The following is a 19,932-nucleotide window of genomic DNA, read 5'->3' as shown; positions in this document are numbered from 1 at the left end:
TAACCAGTAACACAAAACTCAAACGTTTGAAGATATAGTGAAAGAAGTTTTCCATGGAACGTGGAGAACAACGAATAATCCCCGAAGAAGAAAATTTAAAAAATCCGAGCGTAGCATTCTTCCCACTTCGATTTAAATCCTATCGAAGTGTGACTTCCTCTAAAATTCTCAACTCACTTCCAGCAAACTTAGTAACTTTTGTGTTATGTAATCTCAATATTGGTTCTTCATAGGCTGAGTCCTAACACAAACCTAAAGCTGATTTCGTTTCTCCTTAATATGTACTTTATGGCTTGTTTTTATAAATAAAGTCGAGTAACAAATATTTGTTCTGACACTGTTCTTATAATTGCGGAGTTTCGAGGTGTTCAATATTTTAGTCAAATAAAATGAAAATTGTATAATATATTAAACTCGAACTTCTTTGAAGGTGTACTATCATTATGAAGTAAATTCTGTATTGTAGACAAGTGATTTATTTTTTGAATTGTTACTTATGACTTGAAATTTTGAAATGTTTCACACTAACACCAACAATTTATTGAAATAGTACCGGGTATGAATAGTATGTAGAGCCTCTACATTGCACATTCTTGTCAAATTATTTGGTTTCATCTGTATTTGCGCCATCGATCGATATTTTTTTAGTTCATGGACTAACTGGCGTCAGAGCAAATGCTGGTTCAATCTTACTAACACGAAAGCTTTTTTCTTTTATTTTCTGGCCTGGAATATAATAAAAGAATCAATACAAAAGTCTTTCCTAAAAAAGCACACATACAAATAGAGCAATAAAAAGTATTCTCTATGAGCTGCTACGATTACATTTCCAACTTTCTATAAACTAATTGATAGTGATATACTTTTCGGTGCATAGTGATATACCCAACCACCATTCTCCCAAAAATAATAGTATATACATTTCAAAAAATTGACAGTACGTAATAGGCTAAACGGGCGTGAGGACAAAAGGAAATTATGGAAAGCTGCAGACTAGACGCAGTAATGATTCGATCAGAGAGCATGCGACGCCTCGTATACCTACGTTGTGCTGCCCTCTCTTGTTGGTGCACGGAAGCTTAGTGTCTCGTCACGCGAACATCGCATTGCGCCTCTTGTTGCAACATTGACTTCAGTGCGGTATAAAGATCAGAACATCACACGTGCGTAGAAGATCGTGTAAGTGGTTTGTGTTTGAAAAGGGTTTGGTGACAAAACAATTTTTAAATGCCGACTACTATTTTTTTTGTTTGTTTTCTTTCTCAATGATGTTTTTTACACGTCAGAATATCCAGATAACATACACAAGTAAATAGTAATATGTGTTACATCCTCAAAACAATGTTGTGCGGCAATGCAGAGTTTTGTAATTCATATATATTATTTTTCTGCCCTTTGTTTTTGTTTCGTGTGCTTACATCTTGATGTAGTAAGTGAAAAGATAGTGATGTTCCGTCATTTTTGACAAATAAATAAATAAATTAATAAAACTACAACTAAATTAAAATGGGGAAAGAAATACCACCTGAAGAACTGATAATTCCTCCTCAGGACAATCGGATTTGTGGGACAATATGCGTCTGTCAAATGACAGCCGTTTTAAGTTCAGTGGCGTTAGTTTATCTTACAGTGGCGATCTATATGCCCTCCTTAAGAGCATTTGAGTATGGAATGATAGAAACTCCGGTAATGTGTACGACAGTGAAAAACAACACAGTTGAAATATGTGATTGGGGTTCATGTGGGGAGTGGTGCTTGAGTAAAAGCTCTGGCGCTTGTACTCAAATATGGGTAAATCTACGTAGGAATGGGTCAAACCTGATTTTTCAGAACTGTACTATAGGGGTAATTAAACCTTGCTACGGTATTGACATGGAAAAGATTAAGAAACACAGTTGTATTCGGGATGAATGTAAGAATCTCACTGGAACTTTCAACTGCACGATGGGAGAATGTATTAATATCACAGAAACCTTCGAATGTAATTTTAAGAACACAGAGCCTGCACTAAAATGTACAGGAACTAGAGGAAAGGTAGTTTGTATTGAGTTAGATGGTTTATTTGACTGTACTAGGGGACAATGTAAAAAGATTAAACAACCATACACCTGCGAACGCAAATGTAAGGATATTCCTATACGCAACAAGAATGTGATTCTTCTATATGGTGATAACGTGTTCTTAACACAATGCAAGAGAGCCATACTGGATGAGGAAATAATAAACGGAACTGACAGGGTAGTGTGGAATGACACATTAGACACCCTTATGGCTTCATGCTTTACCGTGTCACAAAAACCCGGAGGAATCGTGGAAACAACTGACTGTATTAACGGAACTCTGTTAGACAAGGAAGCTGCAGGTTTCGGAGAAACTACTAACTATTCGGTTCTGAGCACAATAAGTTATACAAATGACAGATACCTGGATGATAATGTAGCACCACCGGAAAGTAATTTGACCATTGCTAATGACTCCAAGTTGTATATTAATTTGGAAGGCTGCGTAAATACTCTTCGTGGGGAATGTATGGAATTTTTTAAGGTATACGGGAAAGATGGGTCAGATCACACTGCAAGAGCGCGTTTCCCTTGCTTTTACTCAGAATCAAACATAGAGAAAGCAGTAGCACGATTTGACTTGGAGGAGACGTACAAGAACTTTTTATTTGCGTCCATTATACCTGCCGCCCTTTTTGTACTTTCGTGTGTAATCCTCGTCCTTTGCCAGAAAACTGTAGAAGTAGGGGACGATGCGAAGATGCGATTCAAGGCATGTTCTGGTGGAGAAAACGAGACTGCTACAGAGGGAGGAGACGCAGTAATGGCTCTCTGAGACACGTCACGTAAGATTTACTTTTCCTGGTTTTCTTTATGCACGCATGAAAGTCAACAGACGTCTTCATATTGGCTTTTCGCTAGATTATTGCTTCCTCATCACCACAGCCATTGCTAATACTGACATTTTCAGTAAGAGTTGAAGCTTAGCTTTGCGAGAAGGATATTCTAAACAGCTTTAATTTTGTTCTGACAGAGCTCAAACATGGATGCAATTCATTTATTTTCTATTATATACTGAACTTTCTCTAATCAGCACAATATATATATATATATATATATATATATATATATATATATATATATATATATATATATAAGCACTGCTATTGAAAACATTGCATAATTTTGCAAATTATATGGTTTATTTAGTAACATAACTGTGAACTCACAGCTGCTTTGTTTTTCATTACTTTTCTTTGATTATATTTCTTCCTATTTAAATAACGATTTAATTTACGAACTCCTCTACATAATATTTAAGATGGTCCGTTCACATCTATTTGAAAGATATGGAAAAGTGTGGGATAATTCTGAAAATAATTTATTTATAAATTAGCATTACTTTAAAACTCATATTACCATGAAATTTTGCTTTTTTATTAAACGAAGAAGAATGCAACTTTTTCTTTTTAAAGAATGATGTAACTACAGTTTTTCCTTGTTCTAGAGTTAAGTGGTGAAGATGTTAATGATCTAAGTCAAGAACAAGTTCCAGAGTAACGAAATGTAATTGTAGTTCTGAAATACTAACACTCTTATCGAAAAGAATTGCGGTTTAACCGAAAAGTGACAACAAGCAAAAGTATTCGGTTATCTATGCCATTTTAGTGCTTACACAAAATTCCGTAACCTTAAGTTTATAAGAATGCATATACACAGGTAAATGGCCTACCTTATATATATATAGGGCGGGCCATTTACCTTGATGCAGCCTAGTAAGTTTTAAACTAATAAACAAAATTAGCTGAAATTTTGTACCATGCTAATGTCGACAGGTGTGGCTGGTTTGTAGTTACACCAACCAAAATTTGGAGGGTTCTACAACAGTAATAACGCAAGTGAGACGGACGAGACAATATATATCAAAAGTATCTTAATGTTGAAAATTTGAAAGTTATCGTCATCATAGGACGTACTTTGTAAGTAGAAACAAAGTTACAGGGAATTGAAAAGTTGACTTCATTCAAAGGACTTTATTTCGAGGAAGGGTTTAAATAATTATCACATCAAGTTACGTGCATGGTTTTCAAGAAACATAAAGATCATAATACCGTTTACTGCAATTTGATATCTAAAACCATTGGGGAGACATGAAAAAATGGTAAAATTTGATATATTACTCAAAATGCCATATTTGTGGGAACATTTACAACAATGTTTGATTTTCTTTGCTTCTATAACCTTACATCAATTCTTTTTTGGCAGGTGTAATTACAATAGGTTCTCAAAATTATATAATTTTGAGAAGTGTTGAAAATTTTACAAGTATTTATCATATCTCCAGAACGGTTTGAGATATGAAATTTCTGTAAACAGCACTGTGAACTTCATGCCTATTGAAAATCATGTATGCAGTTGGGTGAAGAACTTATCTAAGATGTTTTTCGAAATAAAGGCTTTTTTCTATATATATATATAAAGTCAAATTTTCAGCTCACTGTAACTTTGTTCGTATTTATTCGAAATCCGTCATAGACCTATCATTAGCATAGTATTAGTCTCTAAAGTACTTAGGGGCCGCGGTGGCTCAGTGGCAGAGCGTTCACCTCTGGTGCTTGGGGTTCCGGGTTCGATCCCAGCCCCCGCCAAGTTAACTTTGTGGTGGACAAACATCGTGTGCGTGGGTTTTCTTGGGGTTCTTCCGTTTCCTCTCACTTTCTTCATTTCATTCATTACTCATCATCACCGTTTCCTTTAGCCTAACCGGCACAACCGTGGGACATAAAACCCAAAGATTTCATTTCATTTTTCTCTAAAGTACTTTAGATATGTATTGCATCATCTGTGAAGCAAGGACAGGAATGGCGAAAGAAGCCTTTAGGAGGAAGAAAAGTCTGTTTTGTTGGACCTTGAATAAAGAGTTGAGAAAAAAACTCATAAAATGCTTCGTGTGGAGTGTTGTACTGTATGGGGCGGAAACGTGGACATTACGTAAAGGTGATGAAAATCGACTAGAAGCCTTCGAAATGTGGGTGTGGAGAAGAATGGAAAGAATTAGTTGGTCGAGCGGAAAACGAATGAGAGAGTGTTAGAAATGGTGGGTGAGAAATGAACACTTTTAGATATTATTAGGAAGAGGAAGAGAAACTGGTTGGGACATTGCCTAAGAAGAAATTGTATCATGAGGGACGTCCTAGAGGGTATGGTGGTGGGAAAGAGAGGGAGGGGGCGAAGGAGACTACAATTAATGGATGATATAAAAACAGAAAGATCATACGTGAAGACGAAGAGGTTAGCGGAGGACCGTTGAGCATGGAAGCTTCCCAGCTGCGGCAAGTGACTTGCCAATAAAGGCAGAATACCTATGATGATGATGCATCATCTGTCTCATTTACATTATTACCTGTATAGCCCACCAAAATTTGAACTTTTGTGATAAGTAGCGTCCTTAATTTGTAACATTGAATAATATTGTAAGTTTTCATTTAACATGTTAATTTGAAATATGTGTAGTCTGACGTAGTGCTATTTGGAAAAAATAAAACTTTGTGTTGTGCTGGCAAAACTTTGACCCTGTTGTATTACAGTGTGTCAAACAACGTCCCCCTACCCTATTATATTACAGTGTGTCAAACAACGTGCAGGGTACAAAATTTCAGAGTTTTTGTTGATTAGTTCAAAAGTTACAAGGGTATATCAAGTCAAATATTCTACCCTATATAACAAACGCGTACACCTAATACTCATGCTCGCGTACACACACACAGATAATTCATGATGTTAATGTTAGTGTCAGTACTGGAATTTAGAAAACTCGACGCTGATGAATATAAGTAACATTCAAATAACAGATAATATCTGAATAATTGAAAATATTCGGGTGACCGTTAATAGCCGATAACTCGAATAAGAGTATAATCCGTTCATTCGGCGTATTTAAGATTCAAAAGAGTCACCCGGTATATACCAGACCCACAACCAGCCACAGAAGTTTAAGGGGATAAATTTGTTAGAGGGACAAATCCTGAAAAATTTTAAAACGCTTTACATCTATAATTACGCAGATCTTGTATGCATGGATATTTTTCATTATATCCCTTGATTCTAGCTACCTACTACTACAATAATAATAATAATAATAATAATAATAATAATAATAATAATAATAATAATAATAATAATAATAATAATAATAATAATAATGGATATTACAAAAAAGTTTAATAATCCATTTTATATATAGGCGTATAGTGTTCAAAGAAAATCAAATGAAATCTTTAAGTTTTACGTCTCACTCTTATGCCGGTTAGGCTAAAGGAGACGGTGTTGAAAAATGAATGAAATGGTGGAATGAAGAAAGTGAGAGGAAACGGGAGAACTCCGAGAAAACCCACGCACACGGTGTTTGTCCACCACAAAGTTCACTTGACGCGAGCTGGGGTCGAACCAAGGACTCCATGTACCAGAGAGAACCGATCATACCTCAGTTTCCTGAGCAACCCGAGTTTCCCCGTATACAAGGCCTCTTCGACCTTTACCATATTCGACAGGGACACTAACACATACATATCCAGGACAGTTAAAATTCCGACCTTGCTCTTCAGAGGGATTCGAACCCCCAGTGGATTGCGTCTCATAATCCGAAGCCGAACGCTCGAGACCACTCGGCTATTGCCACCGTCATCACTGAGTCACTGTGGCCTCCTATAGTGGTCAAAGACTCACTTCCACTATATGCCTGATAGACTTCTGTAATGAAATTATATTTATTGAAGTATGTTGTGGGTAGTTCAACGTTTTAGTAGCGAACTATTGATTTTCTTTATCATATCTTTTAAGCTTCTTTTTTGCCTCAATACTAAATATCATTAAATTGTTTTCTCCTTAGCCTGCTCAAAGTAAGTGCTGAGGCTCTTAATACAACTTTTATTAATTTGTTGATCGCAAGATGGAGACAGGTTACATTAGATTATGTTATATTAGATTCTTTACTACTTAAATAATAATATGTCAGAAATTTATTAATGTATATTTAAAAAGAAACAAAAGTACGGACCATCACACTAAATGTTCTTGCTTCCATTCATTAAATTAAACAAAATCATATAAACCTTTTTATACGTATGTGAAGTATTAACCAAATTATAATAGACATTTTTGGAAAACGTCGGAAAAAGATTAGCTCCAAAATGTTGATTTTCCTCTTGAAATAGCGTGTGCTATTAGAGTTGTCATTGTATTCATTTTAAGGTGAGCAGATTTAGAAAATTAAATAAGCTGTCATAATATGAGTCCACCTAGATTATGTCGTTATTCGTGCCAATAAGGATGAAAGCTCTACTTCTTCTTTAATAACCTGTTTTTATTTAAACTTTTTATAATTTTAATTTTTACATTATCTGACGTTTCACAGTAAACAGAATTAGAGGCATCGACTGCCTCTTGAATTTATATTTTGTATGATTGAGATTCTTGTGAAAGTTTTGATCTTAAAATCAATCAAACAAACAAAAAACACTGTTGAAGTGCATACAAAAAACTGGTAGTATACTACAAAACTCAAAACTACGACCCAAAAACGGGATATTTTTCTAAAAGGAAAGAAGAAAAACTAAAAACGGAAAATGTTGCGTCCTGTTTGATTTTTCTCGGGATATTGGATAACTTGATGAAAATAGAGACAATCCTGTTAAAGCTAAATTACTTGTCACCCTAGTTTATTTACAAAATATGAATAAAATCTGTAAGCAATTTTTTATTCTCTGTAAGAGCTCACTCCAAGAATAAAGTACATCTTGTAGACATTTTTAGAAGAAACGAGTCACGCCACATTATTTGGTTATTTATGTGCCAACAAAATATCCTGAGCAGGTTTCCATGATACCATCTTGAAAAAATGAGCAAACTACCATCTGTGGGTTTTCCCAGAAGAACTTTATGGGGATTTTAATATTTGTTTATGAATATGAACAAAATCGCCTGAGCAGTTCGAGAAATAAATAAATAAAAAAAGTCACTCCAGTAGTAAACTACTGCTTGATTTTTTCAGAAGAAATGACGCCACACTATAGCATTGTAAACCAAATATAGTCTATAACTATGAAACAAGAAAAAAATCGTCTGAGCAGTTTTTGAGAAAACCGTCCAAAAACATCTTTCTCCTAAGAACAAACAATCTCTTTTATAATTTGCAGCGGAAGTGGGTTACGTCACATTATAGGGTAATTAATAAAATATACATTTATAAAATATGAACAAAATTACCTGAAATGTTTGCGAAAAGTTTATCTGAAAAAAACGCTTCAAAGAGTAAACTAACTATTGTGGATTTTTAAGAAATGACTTATGTCGTATTATAGTGTTGTTAATTAAATATTTATTTATATAATATAAATAATACTGCCTGAGTCGTTTTCTGAGACAATCGCCCCAAAAGAACTTTCCCTAACAGTAAACTACAGGTAACCACCTCTTTTCGAATTTTCCTGGAAAAATTATTTACAAAATATTACAGAATTGTTAATGACACATTAATTTATGAAATATAAACAAAATCATTAAAGCTGTTTTCGATAAAATCTCAAATTTTTATTTTCATCTTCCAGTAAATCACCCTTGTTTTGGGGACAGGAAGGAATTTTAAAATATGCCTCTAGTGAATCTTATAAAAATCTTGTTTAAAATTCGGGCTGAATGTGTTCAACAGTAGAGCCTCTAGGCGAGTCTCTTTAAATCGGTACCAATAAACTGCCGAATAAATAGATAGATACCTCCAAAAATCCGATTTTCTTCATGTAGGAGCCATGAAGTGTGAAAATCTGTTGAGATTCCGAATTCGATTATTTTCACCATACTTTCTTCTCTGTTATCGTCGCTCGACAGGAAGAATGCCCAGAAAGAAAAAAGCATGTATATATATATATATATATATATATATATATATATATATATATATATATATATATATATATATATGTATATATATATGTATATGTATATATATTGGACGTACAAAGGACATGTAAAAACTCCACTCCTATTTATTTTGTAAAAAAAAAGGTGAGAGAAGTACATATTGAACCTTCCCGAAATAATACGTTCTTACTCATATCAACCCGCACAACTATAGTACAGCGGCACTATGTCTTCCTAAACTAGTAAATTTATCCCCCCCAAAAATTGCAAATTTTTAGGCTCGTATTCGACAGTGGCGAGGTGTAATCCCACAAGTAGGGTAGGCCCGATAAACTAATATTTCCATTTAACTCCACTACAAATCTTTTGAAGTGCAGTTCATATGTTCTTCTGTCTATGATTTGCAGATGGAATGAGGGGAATTTCCTCCTCATTTAGTGTTTTCATTTCCTGCAAATTTGAAAATTGAGGGAGGGACAGAAAAAGAAAGTACATCCTTACAGTTAGCTGTCAAATTCTTGTGTAAGCGTTTCTTAATTATATCTCCCACTTTAAAGTATGTACAATACTGCATTTAATTAATGCATCCCGTGATAATGACCACTAGAAATGTTATTGCTCAGAGGCAAATTCATTTGAATAATCGCAAGATAATTAGTATTGTATTCTGTGCAGTTTCATATTTAAGGGGGTAGCTTCAGGGCTTAAACACTCACCGAAATTTTATCGCAATTTATATTTCTTATATATATATTACAAAATTTTCACATTTTTAGGAATAAAGTTACCAAAATCTTTTCCGAAACAAACAAAGCCCCTCCCAAAACAAGCAAAGCCCCTCGAAACAAAATCGTAAATACACCACTGATTCTATGAAATGGAAAACTCAACTAAAATTACACATAAATATTATCATTTTATCCTGTACGGTAGTGTTTGGTAAATTTATACATATGTTTAATGTATTAGACCTACATTTTACAAGCTATTGTGAACCAGGCCCCATGTACGAAAAAAAAACAGCTACTATGAATAATCTTGAGTGTATATACCTAAATTAAACAAGTTATCAGTAACAAAAATACATAATTCTACACAGAAACTTCTTATTCTCTGTTGAAGAAATCATTTAATAACGTATTAGCATTGAAAAATGCCTTCAACGCTGAAACTAAACTCCCAGAGGCGAGCCTTCGCATCTTCCCAAGAATGCATGCAATCTCCAGCGAAAATAGCTTCGCTCCCTGAGCAGCATAGCCCGTAATCCTGTCTAGCGAGCTGGTGAGGCTCAGACGGAAGGGTCTCCAAATGTTTGCAACCTACTATTTTTTTAAAAAATACCGAAAACATCGAAATGTTGAAGTATTGATTTTACTTTATAAGAAATCAATGATAAAGAAAATATACAATAGAAAACAGGGTAGGCCCGGCCTAAGAGCCTCATAGTACGCCTCGCCACTGGTATTCGACAGTAGCATCGATTAAATTAAAGATCAATAATACTCAGTTTTTATCCTCTAGAAATTGATTTTTAAAAATACACCAACGCCGTTTTGTAAAAATATATCTTCCCTGTTAACTCTCACAGAGTTATTCTCATTTTCACTGGCCAATCAGGGACCGTCATTAAGGGGAACAGAGGGGGCACTTGCCCACCCCAGGCCAAGAATTTGAGGAATACATATACTTTAATCGATTGTCTACTAATATTCTAGTACAAAACGTGAAAGTCTTATGTTGATGGTGCTCTTATCCCCCTCAAGCGAAGTCTGAAATGACGCTCCTGTGGCCAATTCCTAGATGGCTACCCAAACACACAAAATAATGTATTCATTTCAGTTGGAATCATTCCTGATTTCTGCCTTATATAAATAGGCAGAAACTGATGTGATGACTCTATGGTGAATGTTCACGCCATTCTTCTTACTACGATCATCGTGTTTCCATTCGCTGCACTCAATTTTTGATACCAGTGAAGGACTGCCGAGAAATCTGGGTAAAAATTTCAGTAGAAACACATGTATTCTTCCTATGTCTCACTTGTTTCTATATCTCTTTATCTCGTACATTCTTAAAGAATTTAAACTAAAGTAAAGCAACTCTTACACATATCTAAATTGTATTTTTGGTATTAACATAGCACGTATTATGCATTATGGTTTGGGGAGGCCTGGACTTCTAGCCCCCTCTGGATACAGGCATGGTACATACTCCGTGAAGAAGACTAAAAGCATGCCCTAATAAAGTGCTTCCTAGTATATCCCAACATACATGTTCTTAGATGGTGCATGAGTTCTTAAGGAGTATCTAGTGATATTGGAAGCCTCACAGAACAAGTTACTCAAATACTGAAAACTAGCAATACATATTGCTCACAATCAATATACCTAATGAATCCTAACAAAAACTTTAAACTTTTCTTCTTAAAGCTATCATTTTCTTACGCGTATCACGTTTTAATGTTTTTCGTTTATACAGGGATTTCCTACAATAATTACATACTAGTTTCAATAAAAAATAAATTTTAAAAAACACCGCAGAGAGATGAAGGGCAAATTTAACGATATGTGATAGAATATATTTATGATCAATCACTAGAAGAAAGGTCTCCAAAATGGGAGATCACTCAGGGACACCGTCTGAAATTAACGCTGTATTATTTTTTTCCCATAGAAATTATGTTCAGAAATTCAGAAACAGAAATATTCGCTTTTTACGTTACCAAGAGGTAGTGCCTTAAGGAAAATTAAAAAAGAACCGTCAATACACTAAATATTGTGCTATTCTTATTTCCAAATTTCAAAGAAATATTTTAAGATCACACAAAATATTGTATAATAACTATTCCTAAAAAGATCAATGAGGTAGCTCGCACCTTCGTACACGCTTTTATAATAATATAATATATTGACTTATTCTTTTTTTAAAGAATTATGTAGTTTATATTTTTCTCGAAAAGAAAGTACTGTACGATTTTCGCACAGAGGATATTGTTCCATGAATATAGAATATTTTGCACAGGACAGACCCGTACCCAGTAGTGTCTTTCGAGGATTTCTGGCTTTTAACATTTTTAAAATTATGGTCCAGTTACTGTGAAGTCCCAATTTTACCCGTTTCTCCTTAATTTTCGAGAAGTTTGGCTCCCATGGACTATCTCAATTGGCTACGTCCTTCGTATGGGATTTTCTGTATGGGAAATTATTTCCATCCAGTAAATGAATTATCATGAATTCGCTTTTAATGAGGAAGAACTGTGTTTGACTCTTGCATTTCAGATCTCACATTTCATCATAGTTCAAGTTTCATATATCTTCGACTCAAAAAAGGAACTTTCCAAACAGAAAATACATATTTCACGTGGATACCATGAATTTTGTTTAGTGTTATATTAGATTTATTTCATAAAGATGCATTTATGTAAGTTGTGAAGGAAATGGAACATGGTTATCGAAGGAAAGGCTTTTTTTAATAGATATTATGGGGCTCGCTCCTTTCTTTTTGACTCTAGTATTTAAGATTTTTCTGTTCCTTTCGATCTTCGAGACATCATACGTAAAATGTTTAATTTTTATTATGTGATTTCATTATTATAGTCACCGTAATTATGTAGTTTTGTTGTGCCACTTCGAAAGTTTATGTTTCCATGCTTTCTTAAGTATCTAGCTCCTTAACACAACCGAATCCAACTTTTTATTACATAGTGGTATTTGTTCGCTTTGATCTGTAATCACTCCTACGTGTTGTCAACGATCTTAGTCAGTTAGCAAGCAGGGTAGACTTGGTGACTCAGTAGTAGATGCTCAACTCTGGTGAAAGAGGTAAGTTGCTATTGGACAATACCTATAATTATTCACTTTCGTTAACCATATGTCTCTTCAGCTTATAGAGCATAATTCTAGTACGTCAAGTTAAAAATAGTATTTACTTTCATTTTATCACTTACAGTCTTCAATTCTAATTATGTAACCATACACAACCCGTAAAAGGTTCGTCGCCACCTTGATTTTGTTCAAACGTTGGTGTCTTTGCAGTAAAACAAATATCGTTCAATTTACGTCCAACGGTTATGTCCTGTAGGCTAAAGGAGATGGTGACAAAGAGGAATGAAATAGTGGAGTAAAAAATATGGGAGAAACTGGAGAACCCCGAGAAACTCTCTATGGTGCTTATCCACCAAAAATACCACTTGGTGCAAGCTTTGATCGAACGCTAACGAATTTTTGCTACTTGACCGAGACCTTATTCCATATGTCATCGAACGCACTCAGTTTTCCTAATAGAATATCCGGGAATCGTTCGCTTCCTTTAGGGAGTTCCTTATAAGTATAATGCGAATATACGGTACGAACTGAGACGTGCATTAATGAATAAAGCAGACCACGCTCTTAAACGGCAGCACATCATCTCAGCTGTACAGCTAGTAGTTTGGAGATACCCTATATATATTGGTGCAAATGCATTTGTAATATTCCATCCATACGCCCATCTGTATGCAATGTCAGAATCCGTCAGTGAACACTTATTGTGCAATTAAGTGGCTTCGAGAAGCTCCAGTGAATTAACGCTAGAGTGGATTGTGATGCGTCAGTGGTCTATTAGTAGTGTACAGAGGGTCCCTATAGCATACTCTCCTTGCCATATCCAAAGTTCAATTCCCAGTGGAGATACTCAGTCGAAAAGATGTAATAACCTTTTTTTGATCAGACATCCTGGGTGAAGTTTTCCTTGGTTTTCCTCATTCACAGCAGGCAAATATCAGGATGATATCTAACATAAAAATCTCAGGACGCTTCCTTCCCTCCCCCTTCTCCGGATAGTGTAGTTACCGAAGGACGTAATCCTCATAGTGGCGGGCTTAAGACCATAGATGTTGGTAATGCGCAAAAATATGTATAAATAAATAAAATAAATTTCCTTGGAAGTTCTCGTGATGCACCGGGAGTACCTGTACAGAAGAAACCAAACATAGTCCTATCATGATAGCGACTCTCAGTACAATCAGCAACCACGCTTCTCCATGCGAATACACGTACATTAAATACCTATTGATACATGTAATTTACGTGCTATGGTTCCTCTCACGTGAATACCTCTGACACCTTTTCATTCCTGATAGCGTTCTGAGTGACTGTTCGTGTGACTAACCAATGGCAGTGGTATTTACTGGCGAGCAATCGTTTTTTTTCTTGAACACAGTGGCACACGTGCAGGTATGAAGAAAAATTCAGTATGTGTTTGAATGCTCCACACAGGATCCACAACTGGAACTCTGGTATAGTGGCGATAAGCTATTCGTCTCGCTCGTCTCTCGTCTTAATGAGACTAGCGCGCTTGTGATGTTGTCAATCCTGTTCGCCGACCCTACCGGAACACTTTACAAAACGACCTTTTCAACCAGGATAACACAACCCTATACAACAGTAACTCAGCGTTCTATACTTGATATAAGCCTTCTAATCGGCCTGCTAAGTCTCTCAATATCTTTGTACAGCCTGCTATATATGAACAGTCTAACCACCATCCGGACTACGGTGTCGACCCTACATCAAAATATATGGTGAGAGTGTGATATTATATCCCAGACAGCCATTTAACATGCATACGACTAGCTACCTGACCGAACGGCTATTTATGTAGCAGAAGTTACAAGTCTATTAAAGTGAATACTGGAAATTTTGAACAACTTGTATATCATATTCAGAATAGTCTAGGAAATCATTACCACTTACTATTACCTTCTTATTCTTGCGAACTTTGAATGAGATATACTGTATGATTCCTACTGTTTTTTAATGTTCTTTTATATCAGTGTGTATTTCCTAACAAACATTTTTGTCAATAGAATCAATTACTAAAGAAAATCAAACGATTTAGTGGGTTCGAACACATGTTTTAGATTGAGGTTGCGTGAAGTAGGCTTCCTAACTTTGTTCCTGAAATGTCTATTTATAATTTTTGAAACCAAAGATTTGGGTAAGTATTGAATTTAATTTAATTTGAAAAAGGTTCCCGTTCCCGAAAGACATATACGATATAACTAAACTTTCGAATTTCATGCTGTGGGATTAATTCTCAATTTCTTGCTTCATTAGAATTCTTATGAAGGGTATTACGTTGGCAAAAGACTTACTCTGTATTGAAAATTAGATGGACCTTATTATCCTTACTATTAGGCCTATATTTAGAGTAAGAAAGAAGTATTACTATTTCAAGTGATAAAATTAGACAAAAGTAAACTCTTTCGTCAGGATTTAGATTGCCTAGTAACAAATGAAACAATGCTAGTCCAAATCACAAAGTTGGAGAAGGAGGGATGAATCATATCGATTGACCTACCATCTGCTCATGTGTCATTACTTTTTTTTTTTTTTTTTTTTTTTTTTTTACAAAATTATTGGCTGTTTTGTCCTTATTCTACAATAATTAAGAAGCCTGATGTGAGTCTATTCTCTTCATCTTTCTATAGAAAAGTGGTTTACAAAAGTTGCAATGACTTTTTCCCAAGCCATTGTAGTTATCAAGAAGTGCTCTTTGTCTTCAGTTTAGGTAATTTATGTGTCGTCCTAAAGCGTGATAGTAGTCCCTTATCACCAGTTTCGGCTGTGCAACTCGACCATGTCCATGCCATGGAACTCGCCACAGACTGCGATTATCGACACGGGCTGTGGAGGGTGTTGCTTGAGTTCATCCGTCACTTCCGCTACAGTCGTAGAACGATTGTAAGTAACAGTCCGCTTTAATGCTTCATTCTGTATGCCATTATCATTTTGAACACAGCAAAGTACATACATACTGCCCTTCGCGACATACCCAATACACTTGTCACTTTCCTCACGCTCGTACCACATAATCGAGCACCAACAAATTATCCTCTTAGAAAATTAGGGTGATAGCCCAACTTACACTATCACCCTATGCTTAGTTCACCGCACACTGTCGTTCTAATACTCCTCACTTAATACGATGTTCTAACACACCACCACCAACACCTCCGCGCTGCGGTCGCCCCTTGACCTCACCAACTCTGACCGACGTCTGATATGTTTCAAATCCAAATGTTTCCATTCAATTGATAATAGAGAGAGAGAGTCATAAACCGGGTGAATACGGGAAGAAATACGTTTCATTTTCTTGCACTCACGGAAGTAAATAGCGAGAAAATAGAAGTTTGTGATCTGGAATCTAGTCTATACGAGTGGAAAATTTATATATTTGAACTCTACAATTTGATGACTTTGCGTTACTAAAATATAAGTATGAATCATTCTGTGCTCATAGAAATTCATGAAATCTGTAACCTTTTATAAGCTTGAATCCGATAGGGAATAAAATAAAGTGACATATCGAGCCACAAAAGGTGATATGTCAATTGCTGTACATTTTCTTCCAACTAAAGTGGTGGTGCTGCAACACTACCAACTCAAAATTTACAGTTCGGAGAAATATGGTCAAAGTATATCTGGATAATATGGGTCACTAACGTTTTCCTGTAATAAACAAGCAAGGGAATGATTTTGGAGATTATGTACATAAGTTATTCTAATGCATTATTCGTCTCTGATATGAACTTTTATAACTGATAATAAATATAATTTCCGTAATATACAGTCTTTCATGATTTATTTTATCTTACATTGACAAGCCGAGCTTTTATTTCTTTCTAACGAGAAAACACAATTCACTTGTTCAATACAAGTATTTGGTTCTACCAAGATGATTTATATTCAGCAAGTTTAAAATGATACTATTCGCTAGTAACAATGGATTGTGAATAACAACTCACAATTATTCGACTGCTGTAAACAATAACTGAAATGTAACTGACAAATCTACAGGGTGTCCAATATACAATGCAATCCGGAGTTTGGAATAGTACAACTTCTGATACACAAATAATGGTTATACCAAAATGAAGCTTTGTTCATGCATATATTTTTAAAGTAGGAAGCAACGATTGAAGACACTAGGAACCACACAGTGTTGCCAGATGTAACCAAACGTATAAATCATTTTTTTTTTTTTTTTTTTTGCATAACATGTAAATTGGCTCATAGCCCACACGTATACATGTTCTGTCATTAATTTTCAGTCTGTTCAGTTGGATTGTCTTGGGAACTATGGAGCAGCAAAAATAATTTTTCATTTCCACCGATAACTAATCGGATGAGATCTCTGTAAGGGTGAACTATGGAAATCGTAGTTTTCATAAATGAACACTCTGAATTGGCAATATTTCTAATGCTTCAGTGCATCAAAAGGTGTGTTAAGAATCTGTCTTCATTATGCAATTCCTGAAAACAACGAAAAAGAAACTTTGAAATTATCATGATAAAACTTTTACTTACATGCACTCGAGAACACTGCTTTTCATTTTTATGGGGCTACTTAAAAAAAGGTATACAAGAACAATTCTCGAACTATACAAGACCTGGAAACGATCATTCGCAGTGCCATTGAGAAAGTTAAGACTTCTACTCTTCGTAAAGTTGCTGCCAACATGGTGAAACGTGCGAACCAGTGTTTGAATCAAAACAGGGGACACTTCCAGCATCTGCTGTAGAGCTGATAACTCATTCTGTTGTAATAGCAGTGTTGCCAGGTGCATGTAAGTAAACGTTTTATCATGATAATTTCAAAGTTTCCTTTTCATTGTTTCCAAGAATTACATAATGTAGACAGATTCTTAGCACACTTTTTGACGCACTGAAACATTAGCAATGTTGCCAATTCAGAGTGTTCATTTATGAAAACTACGATTTCCATAGTTCCCCCTTACAGAGGCCTCATCCGATTAGTTATCGGCGGAAATGAAAAATTAGTTTTTCTGCTCTATAGTTCCCAAGACAATCCAACTAAACAGATTGAAAATTAATGAAAGAACGTGCATACATATGAATTAGGAGTCAATTTACATGTTCTGAAAAAAAAAAAAAGATTTATACCTTCGGTTGAATCTGACAATACTGTGTGGTTCCTAGTGTACTTCAATCTTTGCTTTCTAGTTTTAAAATATATGCATGAACAAAGTTTCATTTTAGTATAACCATTATTTGTGTATCCCTTCAGGTTCAAAAGTTCTATTATCCCAAACTCAGGGTTGTATTGTATATTGGGCACCCTGTATATTCAAGCTGTTGAAATCGTTGTATGTGGGAACGCCTAACCACACTGCTCTAATGATTTTCATGATATCACATATCTGTATGCAGCGTGCACATTCTGAAACTCTAAAATAGTAACTAGCAACACAGCGATTTTCCTCAAAGAGATGCAAGGGTTCAAAATAGTATTTTACATGAAATTGAAGCTATCTTTTGGATCAAAAGATCCAATATATTTCAGGCAAAAATTTTCTTGTAGGCCTTATATCTAGAGAACTACATATAGTGTACCCAAACGCAAACTATCACTTAACACAGTATGATCTGCTTATTCCGTAAAAAGTACGAGAACTCGATTTAGTGGCCGCTCAAAAATTTTGTAGTCCCTGATTAAAAAATGCGTCAAAAGATCCAATACATTTCAATCAAAAGTTTTCTTATAGACCTAATATCTGGAGAACTACATATAGTGTAGCCAACCCCAAACTATCATTTAACTCAGTATGTGCTTATTCCGTTAAAAAACAAAAGAAAACAAAACAAAAAAAAACAAACGAAAACTGTATTTAAGGGCCCCTGATCCAAAAACTGATTATTGACCAGGATTGCAACCTTTCGATGCATTTTTTTTTTGATCATTCCTAAAATTCATGGTTAGGACCGCAATCTTTTGATGCATTCTTTGGGATCACTCCTAAAATTCATGGCCAATATCGCAATCTTTTGATCCATTTTCTGATCATTCCTAAAATTCTTGTTAAGGCATTCTCTGTCTGGGAAATTGTATTTTTTTAAAACATTTCAAATCTAATGAAGATTAGTCAGAAAATATCTCCTTTTCGATATTGCTAGGTGATTCTATTCGGAATAGCTTTTCTAAATCAATAAGCATTTATCGTGTATTTTAAAAATATGGATAAGTATTTCAACATTTGTCGTACTGCATTTCCTTCAAAGTTTGCAATACTGTCACTTGTAAGACATATACAGAATATTTTTGTTTGCTTGCTTGTTCATTGAAATTTACCGTTCCTTTTTAGCACCGCGACGATATTTGACATAGACATTTAGTTTAAGGTAGAATTTAAACCACAATAGTGCATTTAAATTTTAGTGCTCTTCCATTAGTAATTGAATCCGAAACCTCGTACACTAAAGACAGACGCTAGCCACTAGATCAGCTAGAAACAGGCCCGCAACCATAGGGGGGCTTGGCCCCCCTAAATTTTCGTGGCCCTTCCAGACCTCAATACAAAATGCTATTATTAATACAGAAAGCACAATTTAGATATTTGTAAGATAATTTTCAATGACTTGCCCCCCCCCCCCCAAGCCTCTGTAACTGGTTTTGGGCCTGGCTAGACGGCGACATATGCATTTTGTTCAACAATGCAGATATTCTGAATGTTCAACCTGGCGTTATTTCATCTGATTTGATAATTTGACAAGTTTCCGCCGAGCTGATAATGCGTTAGGTCTACTTAAATATGAAAATGAGACCAATGATAACACTGAGTTTGTACTTCTCATTGATTGTTTATTCCATTCGAAGATACGTAGGCTTATACACAAAATTTACAATTGTCTCTGGATTCACATTTTTCAAGTGCTTATTGTTCCATAACTTGTTTAGGCAATCAGCAGCTACTCCTCTGAAGAAAGTCATACGTATAAAGATTTTACTAAATCCACTCTTTAGCTTTTCTAAACCCATTTTTGATTTCGGAAGTACTCTGTGAATCATTCAGATGCAACATAAATATAGTATTTTTCAAATACTTTTAAGCAGTGGTGTCTTATTTTAAACTAAAGTCCATTGCGGTGCACTTTACTAAATGTTTTCCAAATACTTTATGTTAAACGATACAATTTAACTTTACGTTTAATAAATAGCGTTCAGCGCATCCTCTTCC

The 19,932-nt window shown here is 35.1% G+C and overlaps 1 protein-coding gene across 1 annotated transcript in view; it reads left to right on the top strand.

Annotated features, from left to right (window-relative positions):
• The first annotated feature begins 1,106 nt into the window (after positions 1–1,106).
• The window catches only part of LOC145661166 (uncharacterized), a 145,444-nt gene continuing 126,618 nt past the window's right edge, over positions 1,107–19,932 (top strand). The window contains exon 1 of the mRNA XM_081726616.1: positions 1,107–2,845. Within this exon, the coding sequence (XP_081582742.1) occupies positions 1,507–2,835 (1,329 nt within the window). The 5' untranslated portion in view covers positions 1,107–1,506 and the 3' untranslated portion in view covers positions 2,836–2,845. The remainder of the gene's footprint in view (positions 2,846–19,932) is intronic.

This window comes from Thermobia domestica, chromosome 1 (assembly GCF_964235325.1).
Source record: "Thermobia domestica chromosome 1, izTheDome1.hap1.1, whole genome shotgun sequence".
NCBI classification, from domain to species: domain Eukaryota; kingdom Metazoa; phylum Arthropoda; class Insecta; order Zygentoma; family Lepismatidae; genus Thermobia; species Thermobia domestica.
The sequence above is the reverse complement of the archived record's forward strand: the minus strand, read 5'-3'. Positions and strand labels throughout refer to the sequence as shown.